Consider the following 20,026-nt stretch of genomic DNA (forward strand, 5'->3'; position numbering starts at 1 on the left):
GCAACACACGGCTCTCTTCAACGGAGCAGCGCCCGGTACATGCAGGGGTTGACTTCAGAACAAAACAGTAGCTATCTGCACGGGGGGGGGGGGGGGGGGGGGGGGGGAGGTGTGGGACAGAGCACCATTTCACTCCGGATCTCAGAGATCTGGATGCTTGATTCCTTGAACACCATTTTCCTCCGGATCTCAGATGTCTGGGTGTTTTGGTTCCTTTAACACAAGAAAGAACCAAAAGGCCCAATGAAGAAGCACCGGTCTCTGATTTCAAGATAGTTGCTTGCAGTGCTGCTACTGATTTATCGGGACTTTCTACAGCTTTCTTGTACCGTTAATGCAGCATCCTGGCATTCCTTTCAATTGCTGGAAAGCGAATGCTAAGGCTGGAAAATGTCCATTTTGTAATGCAACACGCCACCACTCGTTTATTTAACCTCTGAAACAGACAATTTATTGGAGTGAACATACCTGTTAACATATCTCATTTGTCAAGTTAAGTTGTGTGCAATAGTGTAAACTCGGTAGAAGTGCTTGTTTGTGAATTAGATGCTAAAGATGAAATCAGAAGGAAAAAAGTCTGAGAAGTCTTCATAACTAATGTTGGCATGCCTTAAATTAAATCTCTGAATTAAAATTTCTCGTTTGTAAACTTTTGGATGTAAACTTTTAAGTAGGTCTACACTAGGGTACGTGCTTTTTAGTCATGGAGTTAAATCATTTTCACGACACTGATCCCTTCCAGTCGCAGCCAAGAGAAATTCTTCAAACCAGGAATGGAGAAAGTCTGTCCGTTTAACTAAGCAAACTGAACATTAAATCCTTGTTATTGTCGTTGTTGCTCTGCTATTTTAAAAAAGTTTTAGATTTTAAATTTAAACTCTTCCAAGTCTCTTTCTCGGTGTGTCCGATTCTTCACGTAGCTAGACAGTCCTTTGCCACGTGGTGGGCTGTTAGGAACAAAACATTTTGCTTCCTGATTTGGGAAAGGCAAGGAAGTCCTTGCTGGAGTCCTGGTGAGACAAGGTTGTCAGCTGCCCTTTGAGCACGCTGGCACTGTTCCCGACTGAGCGTCCCAGGGACCCCGTTTCCAGAATGGCCCCTTTGGTGGTGGCCCAGGAAACTGTGGTGTTGCTCAGGGCTTGGTTCAAAGTACTGTGTCTGAATATGGGGTCGTGAAACACCCCGTCCACCCAGTTCCTGAGGTTGGTGACTGGGGAATCCTGGTGCCTGTCAATGACCCCCACAGGGGCAGACACCGCGGCGGAGGAGGGCACGGCCTGGCGCTTCAGCATGCAGGAAGGGTACTCAGTTTGGTTCAGGGAAGTGGCGGTGTGAGCCAGGGACCAGATCCTGGGCTTGGTCTCCAGGATCTGCTGCCCTTGCTGGAAGCACATTTTGGACTCGCAGCTCCTCTGCCTGGCGTGGATCAGGTCTTGCTCGCACTCGTCCACCACGCTCTTGAGACAGTTTTTAGCTCGCTCCAGGTCTTCCTCCATGGCGCCGGCCGGGATGGGCATCTTGAGGGTAGGCTCCTTGCAGTGGTCGCCGGCACACGTGTCGGCGGCCCGCATCTGGCTGCCCTCCAGGGCTGGGAAGGGCGGCTTCATCTCGCACTCCGAGCTCTCCGACTCCATGGGGTCGAAGTCGTCCAGATCGCTCAGCTCCAGCTCCTTGTCCTCTTTGCTCGCGGGCTCTGCGGGGAGGGGCGGGGGGAGGGGGGGAGTGGAGACAGCAGGACAGACAATAAATGGCCACACGCTGTTTGCCCATAGGGACCCCAACCTGGGAGACCCGGAGAGCTACACCCGCAGAACTACAGCCTGGTAGCCTGCACTAACCCCTGTGCCAACAGGCTGGGGGCGACCCCTGTACCAACAGCAGCCTGCTATTCCCAGTACGTCCTAATCAATCATGTGACCCAGAAACACTAGGGATAACGTGCCTATCTTGCTGGGGTCATCTGATCCCAGCGGTCCTTCCTGCCCAAGTGCAGCGGGGGCTGGACCCGATGATCTGTAAGGTCCCTTCTAGCCCCTAACAACTCTGAAAGTCAGGGCTTAACAGGAGCCACTCTAGCTACCCTAGCATTGATGGTTAAGGTACATGGCTAATAAGGTACCCTCGTTTTTCTCGCTCTTCATATTGTCTTCCTGCGACTCTTCCTCCTCCTCTTCCTCGTAGGGTCTCTTCTCCTCCGAGCATTTATTCCTGGGAGGCCAGGTCATCTTGTTCTCCTTCTTGAGCCGGCGCCGGGCGTTGGCGAACCAGGTGGAGACCTGCGTGAGGGTCATCTTGGTGATGATGGCCAGCATGATCTTCTCGCCCTTGGTGGGGTAGGGGTTCTTGCGGTGCTCCTGCAGCCAGGCCTTGAGCGTGCTGGTGGTCTCCCGCGTGGCGTTCTTCCTGCGTGTGCCCCCGTCCATCGTGCCGTACCTGCAGCTCGCGAGACACAAAGGATATCACGGGTGGGCCGGGACAGAGCTGCAGCGGGGTGGGCTTGATCCCTTGGGCGCCCACGGGGAAGAAGACCCCGGCGTGCTGGGGACACATGAGCTGCACTTTATTTTTTCTAGCAATGTGCAAAGGGCGGGGAGCAGGATTTGGGGGATAAGGACTAAGAGATGGCAACGGATAGCACAGCCTTGAGCAATGATTCAGCTTGGAAACCCGGTTCAGAGAAAGAAGGCATGAACGCACACGCCCGCGTGTTAAAAGGAAAAAAATGCGCTTGTATTCAATTGAGCAATAACCTTTTGGTGGCGTAAATGGGAAAGAAAAATGTCTGTAAAGTCTCCCTTCAGATCCTGGGTGGGAGAAAACCTCAGCCGCTTTAGGCACCCCGCACCCACACAGGCGCCCGCTCAAGTTCTGGTTCTGAGCGCTTTGATCACGCTTTCCCGGGTACAACACGTTCAGGTGACCTCAGGGGGTAGCTGTTAATAGAAATATATATTTCCACTTACTCCTTTTATTAGTAATCTCTCCCTACCCTTTTGTTCCTGAAATTGTAAAAACGCCACGCAGATGACACCGGCCTGCACCTGAATATTTAATGCGCATCATCTGGGAAAGGTCAGCGGAGCCCAGTGGGCTTGAAAGGTTGCGATGGTTTAAGTAGTTTGATTCTGTTTTAAACCTAATAAACACGCCAAAGATAAAGGGGCCTTTCGGTTTAACGCCAGGCAGGGGAGGCGAATGAATGCAAGCTCTGGGGAGTGGGAAGCCACCTCTTTGAAAGAAAGGTCGGGCACAGTGGGTTGTATGGACAGACAAGCACGGTTATGGGAAGCAAGGAAGGAAGGAAGGAATAGAACGTTGAAGAAGAGAATAGAACGTTGCGGAACAGACAACGTGGAAGCTGCCTGTCTGATCCGTCCAGGAGCAAGCAGGGAGTTTGCCGCCCCAGGCCGAGGCTGCATGGAAGGAGGGATAATTCAAAGGCTCCAAATGGCCCGGCAGAGGTGGGGGGACTCCTGAACTTGATCCAGGGTTGCTGAAGGGCGGAGTCATATCAGATCAGACGCCGGGTGCAGGGCACACCCACGCCCCGGGGACAGGGGGCAAGGGATTGACCCAACCCCCGCCCCTAGCACCCTGCCTCCTTCAATTCTCCGGTGGGCACATTCAGACTGACCCGGGGCGGGGGGAGGCAGGATACAGCCTTGCCACAGGAGACAGGCAGGCTGCGTCCCCGTCCCCCGCAACCCCCTCATTTAACTCTTTCCTGCCCAGTGCCAGCTGTCTCCAGTCGGGGTGAGGATGGGGAAGCATGGAAGGGGGGGAGGGGTCCGGGCTCGGCTTTGCCCCTTACCTGTCGTACTGATACTGACTGAGCGTGTGATCGTAGGGGTAGTAGGCAGCGGCCTGGGTGATGCCCGCATGCGCAGAGCCAGCCCCGTCCTTGGCGTCGAAACTATTCTGTAAGGGAAGAGCAAGCGTGTCTGTCCTCGGAGCGACCCGGGGGAGGGGGGGGGGGGGGCGGGTGCAGCGAGCCGGGCCGCACCTAGGCTCAGGGGCAAGGCAACTTTTGCAAGGCTGCGGCTGGGGGAGGTTTGGTCCCTGCCTCCTCGGCCTCCACTCTTTGCAGCCGCGTCACCCCCCTGCGGGCCCGGGAGCTGAATGCCTTGCCCAGGCCCGAGACAATCCCGAGCTAGAAAGGGCTCTGCAACTTTTAATGACGGCTGTCAGAGTGCACGGAGGGGGCTGGCAGTCGAGCCACGAGGCTTCACCCAGGAGCAGAATCAGCTCGGGCTGCGGCGGAGGGAGCGGGTTGGTTGCCCCGTGGCTGGCGAGTGCCTGTCGATGGGCACATGGCCTCGCCCCACGGCGATGCCAGAGGGGAAAGCTTCTCGGAGGGTGCCTGGATCCGGCTGAACCTTACGCGACTTTGAACTCTCCGGCGAGCTACACACCCCCTGCTTTCTACAAGTCTCCAGCAGACCCGCCGAACGGGCATTTCATTGCATTGCCCTGTCACAGATCTTTTCATTTATGAAATATTCACAGAGCTCAGGAAGCAAACAAGCGAGCAAAACAAACCCCGCCACGTTGATGCCGCCCGAGTGAAAACACAGGCTGCAGCATAAACATACAACAACAACATAAAGAAGAGCGTGTATTTAGGCACTTAAAGTGCTCTCTGCCTTGCAAACGTGACTGATTTCTTAGTACAGCCGAAGTGTTGCAGGACATGGATGTTAGTGCGGGGGGGGAAACGGCTCTAACTCAGAAGAAAGGGCAGGACACAGCTTCCCTCCGGGGGGGACTCACCCCCGCCAAGGAGCGAGGAGACATATTTCCCCTTATCTTTTGAGCTGAGATTTGTTTTTACTAATGAGTAACAAGAAAGATTGCAGGCTTGCTTACCAAGGAATAGAAGGCAGAGGCTTCAGTGCCATAGGTAACGTAGTTTCCATAGCCCTGGGTGCTTGTATAAGGGTTTCCATAGACTCCTAAGGCAGCCGCAGAATTGAGCTCATGTCTGGCTGTAGCCAGCAGCCGGCTTTCGTATACAGGACAATAGACCGGGGTCTGAGCCGAGGCGGCAGCCCCCGACTCTGTCAGAGTCCTGCCACTAGACTCGCAGCAAGTAGTCAAGGAATTGGTGGTCATCAGGAACTAGGGGGAAAGACAGGACAGAGGAAAACTTTGCAAAACCCACAGCTAAGTTTACCTCCCTTTCTGAATCATTCCCCTGCAGCCTTCCAGCCATTCCCGGCGGGGTGGTGGGGACAGCGAGCAAGAAAGGGGGGTGAGATCCAGACGTTTGGTGCCATCTCCAAGGAGAGGAGAGTTTCTCCTGCTCTTTCAGGAGTTACTTTTGAAAAAGTAACTTTCCCATGTCATTTACAGGGACTGTATTTACATCGTTTGCCTTCCCTTGCAGCACAATGCCACCCCCCAACCCCCCATCTGCGTTTTTAAACCTGCTTTCCAAATCACTCATGCATATTTATACTGACTGTGGATTTGTAACAGCCCTAGAAACATCTGTTATTAACCTTCTGGCTTACACTATCCCCGTTACGTTTCTGCAGTGAAGCCCCCAGCGCTCTCCTTGTTTAAGTGTGCAAACAGGGCATCTGATCGGAGAGAGAAAAGATTGCCGGTGGCGGACTTTCCCCCTCTTGTCACTGCATGCCCCCTCCCCCACACCGCCAGCCCCCTCCCCTGCCGAAAGGACACCCCAAATCCTGCGCTGTCCTTTCATTTGGCAAATGTGAACGCAAGGTGCCACTTAAATATCTCCCAGACATGCTGAGGGCTCAAACAATTTCACGCTTTCGCCTCCTATGACGGATCGCTGCAGCTTTTAGCACGGAACGGAAGTAATCAATAATGACTAAAATGCAATCAATTAACGGCTTGCGGACAATCGAGCCTTACCTGGGGTGCAGAAGAGTAAGGGTATCCGAACTGAGGATATGACATGGTACAGAGGCTCCCAGTTTTCTAGGAACGAGGAGAGACGTCTGCTCTGCACGCTATTACAGCCTGCCTCTGCTCTATTGTACCGATTGATCGGTGCCCACAGGTTCCTAGATGCTTATAGGACGAAGCAGAATACCAGATTTAATGTACTGACATGCTTCTGAAACTTTTAAAAACTGAAATAATAATAATAAAAAAAGAAAGGTACGATGATGGCTGGCTGTATCTTTTTTTTTTTTTTTTTTGGCTACAGCTGCAAAGCAGAAGCCATGGCTACATGTGGGAGACTGACAGACGTGGAGAGCCAGGGATACCGGGGATTTTGCACACAAGACAGGAAAGAAAGAAAAAAAAAAGGAAAGTAGCTCAAACATCCAGGCAGATGCACGTTGTTTTAAACAGCAGAGCCACTGACGTCAGATAAATCCTACTCACATTCACCCGGCTGGAAGTTTACCATCCATATTGGGTAGCTTTAGGTGTGTGGTGCGACTGTACAAAAGAGAGTCCGCCACATGCGGGGGCTAAAAGTTTGGAAAGCACCGGGGCACCAGCTAGCTCTGCTTCTAGCACCGGAATCGCTTTCCCTTGCAGGGTCTGGCTGGGTAAGAATCAATGTTGCGACCGCCTAAGAGGTTCCTTCCCCCTTAGTCACTGCAAGCTGGTAAGCACTTTTAATTAGAAATTAATTAATGAGCAGCTGCTTCTTCCCACCCCGCCGTAATAATTAGTCTCAATTACAAACGAGACGTATGAAGGGACACACGACTGAGTCTTCACTGAAGATTTAATCAACAGTTAAAACGAGCCCCGCCGCTGACAATACAATAAAGCCCAGGACCCGCGCGGTTCTGTTTCCTTTGGCTCCAGATGTGCGCTGCTGCCTTTGGCTCCAGATGTGTGCGATGACATCCGCACGCCTGCTGCAGGTGGGACCCCTCCGGGCCGGGCCAGCGACCTGGCTTGGTAACACTTGGTTAGAAAAGCCAGCGCCGGCCCGGATCCTGTAGCGATCTCTCTCTCACTCTGCCGGGTGGCAAATTGTCCTCAGCGGGTTCATCGCTTGGCTTTCTATTTTTTTTCCCTTAAAGCTAACATCTCTTTACTCAATTGCCTTGGAAAGCCCAGGAGCAGAGGCAGGTGCTCCCTGGGGACACCCCCTCTGACCTGGGAGGTTCCTGTACGGGGAGTTTCTTCCCTGCTCGCCGGTGCCAGGCTCAGCTTGTGCCTTGTATAGAAACACAGACGTTTCCAGCAACCAAGGTCCCAACCACCCCCCAGGAGCAGGGATCGGGCCCCACCGCAGCTGGAGTGCTTGGGGGCCAGGGCCGGCGGCTCCCTGCTTCCCTGGGGGGCGGGCCGCTGTCTCAGGAAGGCCATTTGCAACTTAGGGTCCGGGCCCTATGCACCCTTTGGGGGCACTGAAGCCCAGATCCTGGGGTGGTGGAGGGCTCACTCGGGGATGGGGCGGGTGCGGAGCAGGATGGTGGTAGGGGCTGGGGGAAAGGGTGGAGGACTCTGGGAAAAGACCTGGTGGCTTTGGCAGGCCGGGGGGTGGGCAGCCTCGCTCCCCCTCCCGCCAGCACACTAGGGCCGGATTAACCTTTCAGTGGGCCCTAGGCAAAATAAGGAATGGGCTACTTAATACTGTATATTTATATGACTTCCCCTCCTCCCCCCGATGATCATAATATGTAAAAGAAGCACAATCGGGCCCCTTCTTCACTTAGGGCCCTAGGCGTGTGTCTAGTTTGCCTCTGCGTTCATCCGGCCCTGAGCGCACCCCGTGCCCCAGCTGGGCCAGGTCCGCGGGCATCACCCCACTGGCAGCGGTGCCAGGGCCAGGCGCACCCCCGGAGCAGAGCAACCCGGAGCGGGGCCCGAGCACAGCGCCCAGCCCCGGCTGCCGGGGCCGCGGAAGGCTGCGCCGCGCTGTGCAGACTTGCTCGGAGAGCTTCCTGGGTTCAGACATGTGAATAGCCCCAGGGTCACACTCTAATTAATGATGATGTTCTCTTCTTCTCCCCAGCTGGAAGACTGCCTCCCAGAAACGAATCTGCCCACTCTGACAGCTAGATTGAGGGTGATTGATGACTATCTGGAGACCACAGTACACATCATATAATATCTGCTGCGTAATTGCTTTAATTTACAGATGAAAATGCTCGTTCTCGGATCGAGTTAGGCTACAACGAGCAAGGTCCTATGGCATCTCAAACTGTTTGCAAATAGAAAGAAAGGAAGGGAAAGAATCAGCGCACTGCAAATTATGCAGCCGGCTCCGGGAGAAACGTAGAAAGAGCTCTTGTGCTTTATTAATGTCATTCCTATGGCATTCATAATCGTTCCTGAATTCCGTATTGATTTCTCGGAAGAATGTGTTTGTTCCTTTCTTACCTGCAATGCTAATATCACCTTCTGTCTGGGAATAATAATGAACTCGCGTGTTACAACAATGAAATGTTTCTTTAGTCCTCCTGGTTCCTCCAGTGTCTCCAGACCATCATGCTATTTCCAGCTGTCATTTGCAAAGACTATGTTTATATGCAACATGGTGGAGGATTTAAAAAGGGGGAAAACCCCCCAGAGAAAATCAATCAATATGTCAAGAAAAATAAATAAAAATAAAAAGGTGTGTGTATGGGGGAGGGGTTCCAATGAAGATGTTTGTACTGCACTGCACTGCACAGCACTCCTATTGTTATTAAGCTCAGTTTGGACTCTCTAAACACTAGGGATAATTCAACGGTGCTGGAGACAAGAACGGTGGCACTTATCTGGAGAGTAACTCAGGGTAAAGCTCTATAATTAGCTGATAGGGACAGAGAAGGGGTCTGAGGAACTGCGACACCATCTCTCCGTTTTTTAGACCGTAGTTTCGCATGTCCTGTCTTTTTCTTTTGATGCTAGTGCAGACGTCAAGCCGGCAGTGACACCCGGAACACCACAGGACTGATATTTAGATGAGTCTATTAATCTTTAAAATACAAGATCAGATTCAATATTTATACCCCTTGTCTATTTATATATCTCCAATTGTCTCTCACCACCCTGCACCATGCAAATCCGCTGATATCCATTTCTTTTGCACTGAAGGCTCCTTTATTAATCACTCTAATAATTTGTCATTTTCCTTTCCAGCCTGCCTGCTGTATTACCTTACCCTAAGTCAGCATTATGCCAGCACCATTCGGCATTCCCTGGACGGCTTTCATTTAAACCCCCCCTTAATATATTAAGATCTTGAAATAGCCAATTTATAAAAGTTGCCATGACCTCTTCAGAAAGTGTTCCTGCCTTGTTATGTTTCACTTACAATCTACCAATAATGGCTTTTTGTTGATGCAAAACTCCACGAAGTTAAAATTCACCATGATTTTTGGCTGCCAGAACTCAAGCACAAGCCCAACAGTGATTTAAAATAACCACTGTGGTTCTTCGCACATAAGCAAGCTGGCACTGCTCACACCTAAGGAGTAAGGCTTAATGGTGTGGGCTATCCCCTTAAGCACGTGGAAAATGCAGGTATTTGGAGTGCCATGAACATTAATCCTTGCCATGCCCCTTCCCAGCACAAAATAGTTGAGCGAAATAATCAACCCCTGCCTTTTCCCCTCCAAAGTGAAAAGAAAGTAAGACCTTCAAGATCAACGTGAAACGGTGGAGTCCCCAATAGAAAAATAAGTCCGTGTAGACACACACACACACACACACACACACGTCTTTCTGCATCCCAGTCAAGTGAAGTATGGCTTCAAGGGTTATGCACTGGCAGATTTCTTCCTCCTCAGAGGAACCGGAGCCAATGTTCATACAAGTTTTATTATAAAAAAAACATGAAGCAAGAAGGAAACTGTGCGGTACTCGAACAGGCCACAGCAGGTAAAGCAGAGAGAGCCTGGGCAAGGCTGGGCTTTGATGGACGTCTGCAAAGACTCGAGGGGATGCCGCGACAGCTTTATTGTGTCTATTTTCATCGCCTCCTATTTTGGAGGTGTTACTGCCTCCTCGTGCAGTATTTCAGGGCGACGGTATTTGCTTATGGGCTAAATGCACCTCCGCGAGTTCCTGCAGTCGAGTTTGCTTTGTTTTCACGTTAAAGATTTAAAGCAACCTTGACACTGCCTGACAAACACTGTGAAGCACTACACGTTGCCCAGTTAGGATCTGACACCGCACGGAGGGCAGCCTGCAACATCAGCAGACAGATTAGCTCCCAGAAAGTCGGCGCTGACATTAAATCCGCAGATTTCCAACCAGGGTGCCCGAAGTGTGATCACACACGCCCTGCCTGCCATGGCGAGAGCCGGCCAGGTCATTGCATCTGTTCTACCTATACATCCATACATATATATGCACGCACGCACACACACACAACACACACATGTATATACGCATATGTATGCATATATACACACATATGTATATATGTATATATATCTATATAAATGCATATATATGTATATATGCATATATATCTATATAAATATAGATATATATATACACACACGTGTGTGTATAATATATCGCTATATAGAGAGGTATAGAGGGGTGTGTGTGTGTGTGTATATATATATATATATATGTATACGTATATGTGTATATATATATACACACATATACACCCCCCTCTATACCTCTATATAGTGATATATATTATACACACATTATATATATATATATAGATATACACACATAGATATATAGATATATGTAGCTATTGATATTGATATACATATATATATATATATATACCTCTCTATATAGCGATAGATAGATAGATAGATAGATAGATAGATAGATAGATAGATAGATAGATACGGACAGACACACACACACACATATACATAGATACATATACAAAGATACATATCCAGATATCCTCACTATGGTTTGCGATCACTAGAGTAAGGATGACACGCATAAGAGTTGCCTAAAAGGGCAGCTCTGATGTTAATTTACTCCTATTACCACTACGTGTAAAACGAGCTGTTTAAAGCTACCCACTTGGAACATTTTTAATTTGTAGTCTTCGCTTAAATCCTCTTGGCAAGCCCTCCAGACGACTGCAGGAAGGCCTCGCCTTCCCGTGCTAGTCCTTGCAATGTATTAGCACGGAACATTTCAGACCCGGAGCCGAGGCACACACGCGCACCCAAAAGTTTTCAGCGTGGAGGAGCCACCTGAACCCGCATCTGGGCAGCTGCCGCCTGGTGAGCTGGAGCCCGCACCACAGCCAGGTTTATGCAAGCCACGACAGTGCCTGCCAGGTGCCCCGTAACGCTGCCCAAGTCCCACCACTCTTTGAGCAGCCAAGCCAAGATTACACAAGATCTCCCCTTCCAGCTCCCATCTGCCAGGCGCCGCGGGCTCCCCAGGCAGTCCCACGCTTCCTCCTCTGCCTCTCGCAGCTGCCGGTTAAAAAACCAAAAACAACCCTTCACCGATACAAACTTTCTTACGAGATCATCGGCGATGCCTTTCCAACTTTGCCGTCAAATCCAGAAAGTTGAACTCCGGTCCCTGCCTTCAGCCCCGGACCCACACCCCCCTGCCCAAGACAGAGCACCCAGGCTAGCCCAGATGTGCGCGCTGCCCTAGGTAAGGCTCGCCCGGCGCCCGTGATTTATCACAGGTCGCTTCTCGTCCCCCTAGCAGCTCCTTGGCAGCTGGAGAAGCAGGCTCTGAGACAGGGGAAGAAGCAGGGAGGAGGCGGGGGGAAAGGCAGTATCATCACAAGAAGCAGAAGGTTTCTTTACCTGAGATCACGCCAGGCTTCCACTACAATCTTCTAGCGAGAGGTTTTCCATGGCAGGGGTTCCCGTCTCTTGCCTGCGCTGGCTCGCTTGGCAGGGAGCTCTGGAGAACTAATGTAGACATTTCTCAGTGTATAATACCTGACTGGAGTGGAATAGTGCCTTCAGTCCCTAGGCGCCACAATCACTTCACTAACCCCCTGTACCAGAGTGACGTTCAAGTGAATAGCTTCACTGATCACACTCTTTCCTCCTGATTAACACTTTCCAACGCCGCCAGACACTCAAGTTTCAACTTTCCCTTTCCGCAGGGAGGCAGGAGGCACTCCTGGGCTCCTCGGGTTATAAGGGCTGTCTGGGGCGTGGGGGACACCGCAAGGGATCGCGGGCGAGCGGAGCGGGCGCTGCCGCTGTCCCCGGCGCGGGCCATAATGGGGACACGCCACTGTCCTGCCTGGCACGGCACCTCCGCGGGCATCAGCCGCCTCGGCCCTCCCGGGTTTTGGCCCTGGAAGTGCTGGAAACTTTCTCCCTGCCTCCCTCCCCGCCTGCCCTGCGGCTTTGTCGGGCTGCCCGGAGCCCCCGCCTCACCTGGGCAAGCGGGCGCCGGCTCCCTGCCCCGGCCCCCTCGGCCCCTCGCCCCTTCCCAGCCGCTGGCGCTGCGCCGCCCCTGCCCCTGCCCCTGCCCTCCCGCGGAGCCCACTGCCAGCTCCTGCCCCGCCGGGTGCCAGCCTTCCGGCCCTTTCCCATTGCTTGGGGGTAGGAGCCTACCCTGCTTGCCCGGGGGTGCCCTATTTATTCCCCCCCCCTCCCAGGGCAAGGAGAGTGCCTGGGCCCTGCCTTTCCCCACAGCTGGGGGGACCTGCCCAGGGCAGCTCAAGGCTGAGTTGCCCTCAGCAACGCCTCCACTGCAGCCTATGGCAGCTGGACACCCCCATGCCTCCATTCCAACCCCCAACCCAGCACCTCCACTGCAGCCTATGGCAGCTGGACACCCCTCTCCACTTCTATCCCAGCCCCCAGCAGCTCCTCTATTGCAGCCTATGGCAGCTGGACACCCCCCCCCCCCACTGCCATCCCAGCCCCCCAGCACTTCCACTGCAGCCTATGGCAACTGGATATCCTCCTCCCCACCTCCATCCCAGCCCAAAGGGTAGCTCAGTCCTTTCCTGCCTTAATTGTTTGTTCAGCAATAAGGGAAATAATCCAGATTTACAGAGAAGGAAGGAGGGATCAATCCCTGTGTGGGGGCTAAGGACAGAAACTATAGCAGATGTCTCAATAGGACCCAAGACCAGGGAAGAAGAAAGGACCCAAGACCAGGGAAAGCCCACTTAGACCTGAGTGTCCAGGGGTGGCCAGGGTGCAGGGCTGGCAAACTGCCAGAGGCTGGGTGTGGTGGGAGTGGGGGACACATGGAGATGCCAACTCTTAACCCGAGACCTGCAGCAGTGGTAGCAGGTTGCATCAATATGTGAACACCTATGGCCTGCCCTATTCCATGGCAGCATTGCAGGCACACTCACAATGCCCAAGGCAGCTATGCAGATGTGGAAGGCACTTTCAGTCTGATGAGAGTTCAAATGGGCAGGCTTGTTCCTTTCTTTCTCTAATTTGTGAAAAAGCAAAGGTGAGAGAGCCCCCCCCCCAATCCACACATCACAGACATTTTGCCCAGAGGATTGTGTAGTGTTCTTTTGCATCAGAAGACAAGTCCCCAGCTCCCAGCAGCTTCACTTCCTGGTTGTCCCTGTGGTGTAAGTGGGATGGACAGACAGGATCCAGTACACCCTGAGGTTGGGTCAGGGGATTAAGAAGGTTCTCAGTACGGCCCCAGCCAGATCTGCTTGCTTCAGGCCATTGCCCACCCAACCCAGGTGGGAGGCATGGGTGTGAGCGATGCCTTCTTGGGGTTTCAAGTGTTGTTTTGGGCTCTGCTTAGGTTTCACAAATCACCCTTCCCTCCCTCCTACAATGGGAAGGAGGGGGCTCATTTTAATCAAAAAGGGGCAGGAAACAGGCACGGGGAGGGGAAGCCTGGCTCTGGACATATGTACAATTTTGGTCCAAATTGAATTATCCCAGGCATTATTCCTTTACCCTCTAGTTAGGGCTATGTGGCTACTAGCACTAGGAAAAACAGCAGGCAGGGAGTGTGAATACAATCAGAGGAGAAAAGGCTGAGGAGTGTCAAAGGAATAAGCCACAGTTTTATTCTCCAAGGTCGAGCCAGGGCCTGAAGACTAAACCTGTCACCAGGAGCCTCCTTGTTTCCTTCCATGCACTCCCTTTCCCCTCATCTGCTTTTCCCTTGCCACTTCTCAAGTGGCTCTCAAAGAAGAGCAATTTAATTTCACTGCTTTAAGCAGGCTTTTTGGTAACCCTGAAGTGAGAAGACCAGCTTTAAAGTCATAGGGCACTCCTGCTCCCTGCCTTCCCTACCCTAATGCCTGCAGCCTGGGGTAGACTTCATAGTCATTGTCTTGATTCAGGAGCACAAAAAGCCAAGGGAAAGACCAAGTGCCATCTGTCTCCAGGAACAATCCCTGGATGATTTTGTAGGGACACTCTCCCATCTGATCATAAAGAATGATCCCTGCTCAGTGCTTTGGAGGGAGTGTAAAACCCCCCTAAGACCATCACCACGATGACCTAACTGAATATTTCTTCCCAAACCCAAGTGACATTTTGATTTGATGCTGGATCCTCCAGCCCTCTCTTCAAGCTCATGGTACTTTGGCGTTCATTGGAGTTTTGCAGGACCGGGTCCTTGAGAGTTCACCACATGCTTACAAGGGCTGTACATATCAGGGTCCATTAGAGAAGGAGATGTATTGCCTCCATTGGTTGGCACTTGTTTCCTAGTATATTTACTAGCCTAGCATATTTTACCAGATCCACATTTGTTTTGGTGCTGGTAGAGGTACCTGGAGTAGAACTGACAGAATCCTTCAGTTCCCCTAGGATTTGGTTGCTGCTGCTTGAACTCCCTTTTCCAGCAATGATGAATTTCAGAGTGGGTTCATTAAAAAAAAAATAAAAACAATTTTTAAAACACCTTACATTCTTACAGCACATTTAGTACAGTCAGATCAGAATATTTGGTTTTTCCACTATCTCTGTGAGAGTAAAAGTAGATTTTGTACAAAGGCTGGTAACATTTTCTCATATTCACACAGGATTGAAACATCTCTATAGTAGCTATGGCAGCTTTTTAATGGTGCATAACAGCACTATGTCACAAATCAGGACAAGAGGGAAAGCAAAATTGAACTGATTTGAAACTCCAGTGGGGATTGATGTAAGACAGCCTGATTTGGGGTTTGACAATAGTGAGGATTTCTCTAAATGGGAACTGTGAAGCACCCATGTAGGTACCAACATAGCCGCAACCCAGGGAAAAGACCTTTGGGAAGCACCCAGAATGCAGCAAAAACAGACCCTGCAATTCAAGAGGAGAAATGTTAGCCTCAGGCCATGTCTGCTGTGGTGTGTTTTTCCACTGGTGTAACTACACCAGAATTCCTTTTCTTGTGAATGGCTGCTGAATGAAAAATGCCTCAAACCTTAGTTTCTATATCATTAAACAGGACTTACAGCAGCATCATTTGCCTCTATACCAGACCTAAAATGAGGGACAGTCTCTGAAGTGCTTGGGCCAGTTCCTGCAGCACCACAATGTTCCCTGTAGATCTACTCCTGGAAAGATCTGATAAGACAATTGTTCTTTCCTTTTCCTGCCTTGAGTCTACTATTCTTTATATTGGATCACATACAGACAAGGGCTTAACACATACACCTCTCTCCAAATTCATCTGCATTACCAAGGCCCCAGAAAAACAAAGTTTTACATTTTTCTAACCAGAAAATCAATGTCATTGTTTAAATGATTAGGGATAATTGTACAGCAAAGCCCTAAATCACCCAGGATATATTAAGATGGAGAAATAAACAATCTGATTTTTACTCTATTTTAGTTCCCCAGGGGTTCTGGTACACAGTTCCGTACTCACTTCAATATTGCAATGTTGATCTTAATGTGCAGAGATCTGCAAAAGGGGATGTTTCTTTTCCTTGCCTCACACTAGGCTCACGATGTGATATTCAAAAGACTGAAATACATTAGGAAAACCTTTAGGGGATTCAATGTAAAAGGAAAGGTTATTAATTTAAACAACAGCTTTAATGTGCATATTTAAATATGAAATGTTTATCTAGCACTGGCCTGCTTTTTCCCAAATCTATAAAACTGTACATATAGCTACAATGGTAAAATGGGATTTTCAATTCCTGCCTGATAATTTATAATCTTCTATGTTTCACAAGGACATAGGTTTAAAAATTGTTTCATGAAGACAGAGTGCTTTTATAAAATTAATGTTGTGGATCCATAGTTTTTAAAAGCTCTTTATACCTCAGTAAAGAGAATATTTATTGGAATCAGATGGTTAGTTAAAGGCTTTCTCACAGCATTTGATGTATGAGTGGGTGGAGAGAATTATTTTTAAGCAGGAAAACAACATCGCTCTAACTGTGTAAAAGCTGAGTCGAGTCATCTCCATCCCTGCTGAAGTCACCGGCACTGAGAATGCTTAGAATTGCACTGAAGCTGCTTCGAACCCCCCACAATCCAGGCTCTTTTTGATGGTAGTGGGAGTTTGGTCTCAGTAAGGAGAGACAGCTGGCTTCTACACATCTTATGTGAGTAGGTAACTAAAGTGGGTTCCTAAGGACTGCAGGAGTAGGTTCTTCTTGTTCATGAGGACCTGTTAACCAGTGACAGCAAAAGGGGAGAAGGGGTCCTATCCTGCAAATCCTTCCATGTGTGAGTTTGCCCGTATGAGACTACTCACGCAAGCAAACACTTTTCTTACAAAGGAGTCCTGCGGAAAATCAACTGCCTTGTAAAAGAGTAATGCAATTAAAGCAACATTCATATTTTTTCAGTTAGCAGTAGCTTTCAATACAGGATGAACAGTCTTTTTTGCTAATTATTCTCATTAGCTATTTTAACTCTTCTTGAAAGCTCTTAATCATTGCTTCAGAGATAGAATGTGTAAAACTCAAAATTATTTTATGGCACTGATTATAACTACAGAAAAAGAATGTGGGAAGGCAAGAATAATTTACCATAACAGAAAATTCTGTATTTAATTGTTTAGTATGAAAGTTTAATTGTGCTTGCATATAATTATCATGCATATATCACAGTGATCACTTTAAGAGGTTATTTCTAAAAGTGTGCCAAAATTCTGGAGCAGTCTGAAAAGAATTAATTTTTTTTGCTTTGCTTCACAAGTCTCTCAAGTGCTCTATATGTTTTAACTTAAACCAAAATATAGCCAAAGGCAGACAGGAGTTCCAACAGTGACCAGTGTAATACTCAGTGCTTTTAATTACTGTAACAATAAATCACACAGGAATGTCCTCCAGGAACTAAATGATTTTCTAAAAACATTTGAGAATATTTTTGAAATTCAATTAATTGAAGGCACCAGATAAAAGGTACACATTCTTAATGGCTATAAAGTAACCCTAAGGGATGTAACTGAGCTCCAAGCTTAACTTCAAAGTGTGACAGAAATACTTACTGTATTACTTTAAAAGTATTCAGATCAATGAATCAGTTAAAATTACTTATACATTTACAAACCTTTTCATTTTCTTTCTGAATCCGATAGAAAGAATTGCTCTCATTTCCCATGATACAAAAAGCTGTTGAGACCTGTAAAAGAAATTGTAATTAAAGCCAGCCTTCAGTCAAAACCAGTATTATGAATTTTTAGTTGACACAAGATAAAGAGGCCAGCAAAACATAAAAGTGGCTTGATGAAACATACATTTACATGTTTTATATTCCAATTTAATAGGCTTGTGTAAATATGTCAGGTTTTGGGGTAAATTCTGTTCCCAGGGGACTTTTGCCATTGACTTCAACTGAACCAGGATTTAGCCCCTAACATTTTGCTTTTGTTCCAGCATCAGACCTGTCAAGGAGGTGTTTGATTTGGGGCCAAATCATGATTTCTTTACTCATGGGAGTAGTCATCTTGATTTCAATATAGGCTTGATCCTGAAAAGTGCTGAACCATCCTTGAAGGTGCTGACTGCCTTCAGCAATCACTGGTAATGGTCTGAAGAGATGTGCACCAAGGTGATGTTCTGCAGTTTGCAGGATCAGGCCTTAATGATAATGGCTGACAGGGCTTGGTTCATTGTTTGGAAACGATAAGAAACTGTGAAAGGAAAGCACAGAAATGGTCTGATTTGAGAGATGACTTTATTATTGCAGTGCATGTACTAGAAAATATTAACAAATGTGTGGATTATATGCCACTAGATGGGATTTCAGCAGATTGCTCTATTCTGCATTGTTCTTCTTTTCCTAGCATTTTCCTTGCTTTTAACTTTGATCCTAGCAGCACAAGCAAATACTTTACATGAAGCTGGATTTTAGTTTTGTAGAAGACAATGGCATTTGTTGTGTCATGAAGACAAATTTCAATGTCTACAATTATAAGGAAAGAAATTACACACTGTAAATATCAGTACACAGAAGAAAAATGTTAACTTAAGTATGCATTATTTGTTAAATGTTAACATAAGTATGCATTATTTGTTGGTGGAGGAAGTTTAGACACAGTTAAACTAGAAATATGCACACAAGCGCCTTAATATATGCAGGCACATTTACAAACAGAAACAAAAAGATGCAAAATAGAAGAATAGGTATCCATTTTAGATGACTGAGCTAAATTTGGAGTCAAGCCTGCTAGATGCTGTAGAGAATGAAAAAAAAGCTTACCGAATTATGTTCTCAAAATATTTAGCTGGTTTCAGCATTTTCTAAGAATTTCCTTAGTTGCACTTTAACATTGCCCCCTCCCCTCCTTTTAAAAAGTTGTTAATATGTAGGAATAAGGGTATCTTTCTCTTTCTTTCCCTGTTATCCAAAAGCATAAAAATTATAACAATCTTTGAGCAGCCTAGTATTCTTGCACACATTTTATAGCCCTGTGTACTAATACCACCACCCTAGGGGTAAAGGGTAAATGTGAGGGTCACTGAACACTGGAAAAATTCACAATGCATTACAATCACAGAAGCACCTGGGCTAAAGAGCTCTGTGATGACCCACTCTGAAAATTCATATTATTTTCAAACCAGTCCAAGAGTGTGTGCTTATGTAAATGTAGTGCTTGTAACAAGAACGAACAGCAGTAGTTAAAGTCAAGCTTTGCCAAAGTACTTTAGACATGCTGTTCTATTCCAGTCATGAGCCTCTCTTGGTCAGACTACAGATGTAGTAAAGTGTTGAAGGGATTTGTTTACATGAGCAACTATCCACATTATCTGAAAAAGAATAGCATGTACTGTACCAAACAATACTGGACCTGTGAAATGAATCCTAAGAGCAAGTCTGCGTGAATGAAAGCCTAGCACATCTCATTGAATACCTGGATGTACCACTAGTCATTTCAAAAACGTTGTTGAATAGCTCTTAGAAAGGTCTTATTTGTAACAAACACAGTGTAGTCCGAGACCTCTTTTCTGGAGCAAGGAGTTTAGCTATTCCAGGAGGGCTGCATCTGAAAGCCATCAAGTCTAACAAAAGCGTAGATAGATTTATGACTGTGTCCCACCCCCACAAGTTCGGAAAAGTGGCAGCATGTTCCTGCTCTTTTTTTTTTTTTTAACTATTCTTTTTGGAAATCAATAACATTTCAGATTTAAAAATGACTCATTCCTTACCTGTGGTGAAATGGTTGAGTTGCTGCATTATAGAAGAGCTACAGAGTAAAACAAGTCAGGATATTGGACTGAGATTAAAGCTGGGTGAACCTGGGAAAATTTGCCTACAAAGCAAGATCACTTAAAAAAAAATTCCAGCTAACAAACTTAGGCAAAGTTTAACGTAGTCAGTGAAGAAAAGGATACTTGAAAATGTCATTGTAGGACTCACAAAAAGTTTTGTCAAGACATGAAATTACGTACATCTGTAATAATGTGATATGTTTTATCATCATTTTATTATTCAGCTCTCTTGGGTCTTCTTCCAGGAGTCTCATTTCACATAAGATACACCTGTCAATGTTTAGGGCTCAGATAGTAGGGGGCCCATGAAGCCTGCAGGAGCCTTTATCACCTTTGAAGGAAGAAGCTGTTTGGGGGAAATGACACTGATTTCTTGTTGCTCTCCAAGGCTGCATCCAGATGAGTGCAGATGTGCGGTATGTGGTGCTGCAGACCCATCTGTGGCACCACACACCACATGTGCAGGTGTTCCCTGTGCCGCTCAGTTACTGGGTCGGGGGGGGGGGGGGGAGTGGGGTTGACTC

The 20,026-nt window shown here is 48.1% G+C and overlaps 1 protein-coding gene across 5 annotated transcripts; it reads right to left on the minus strand.

The window, feature by feature from the left end:
* Positions 1 to 424: 424 nt before the first annotated feature.
* On the minus strand, positions 425 to 19,462 carry IRX4 (iroquois homeobox 4). 5 transcript variants are annotated; one of them, XM_059724464.1, is made up of 11 exons: positions 19,440 to 19,462; positions 17,341 to 17,412; positions 15,701 to 15,799; positions 14,615 to 14,677; positions 13,214 to 13,296; positions 11,691 to 11,798; positions 5,887 to 6,045; positions 4,867 to 5,118; positions 3,812 to 3,918; positions 2,120 to 2,433; positions 425 to 1,693 (listed from the first exon to the last, which is right to left on the minus strand). In XM_059724464.1, exons 7-11 carry the CDS (start codon positions 5,929 to 5,931, stop codon positions 951 to 953), a joined length of 1,461 nt encoding a protein of 486 aa, XP_059580447.1. In that variant the 5' UTR covers positions 5,932 to 6,045; positions 11,691 to 11,798; positions 13,214 to 13,296; positions 14,615 to 14,677; positions 15,701 to 15,799; positions 17,341 to 17,412; positions 19,440 to 19,462; the 3' UTR covers positions 425 to 950. The 5 variants fall into 5 exon arrangements, with proteins under 5 accessions (XP_059580447.1, XP_059580448.1, XP_006269973.2 ...); XM_059724465.1 differs by having other exon boundaries at positions 13,214 to 14,677; positions 15,701 to 15,819; XM_006269911.4 differs by lacking the exons at positions 13,214 to 13,296; positions 14,615 to 14,677; positions 15,701 to 15,799; positions 17,341 to 17,412; positions 19,440 to 19,462 and having other exon boundaries at positions 11,691 to 12,177.
* Between the last annotated feature and the right edge of the window lie 564 nt (positions 19,463 to 20,026).

This window comes from Alligator mississippiensis, chromosome 3 (genome assembly GCF_030867095.1).
Source record: "Alligator mississippiensis isolate rAllMis1 chromosome 3, rAllMis1, whole genome shotgun sequence".
NCBI classification, from domain to species: Eukaryota; Metazoa; Chordata; order Crocodylia; family Alligatoridae; genus Alligator; species Alligator mississippiensis.

Bases quoted from the DNA above. Each gene is read 5' to 3' on its own strand.
- IRX4 (XM_059724464.1), bottom strand. From the start codon at position 5,931: ATGTCATATCCTCAGTTCGGATACCCTTACTCTTCTGCACCCCAG. The intron at 2,434-3,811 runs GTAAGGGGCAAA...CGCGAGCTGCAG, and splicing joins AGTCAGTATCAGTACGACAG to GTACGGCACGATGGACGGGG. The intron at 1,694-2,119 runs GTACCTTATTAG...CCCTCCCCGCAG, and splicing joins GAAGAGCGAGAAAAACGAGG to AGCCCGCGAGCAAAGAGGAC.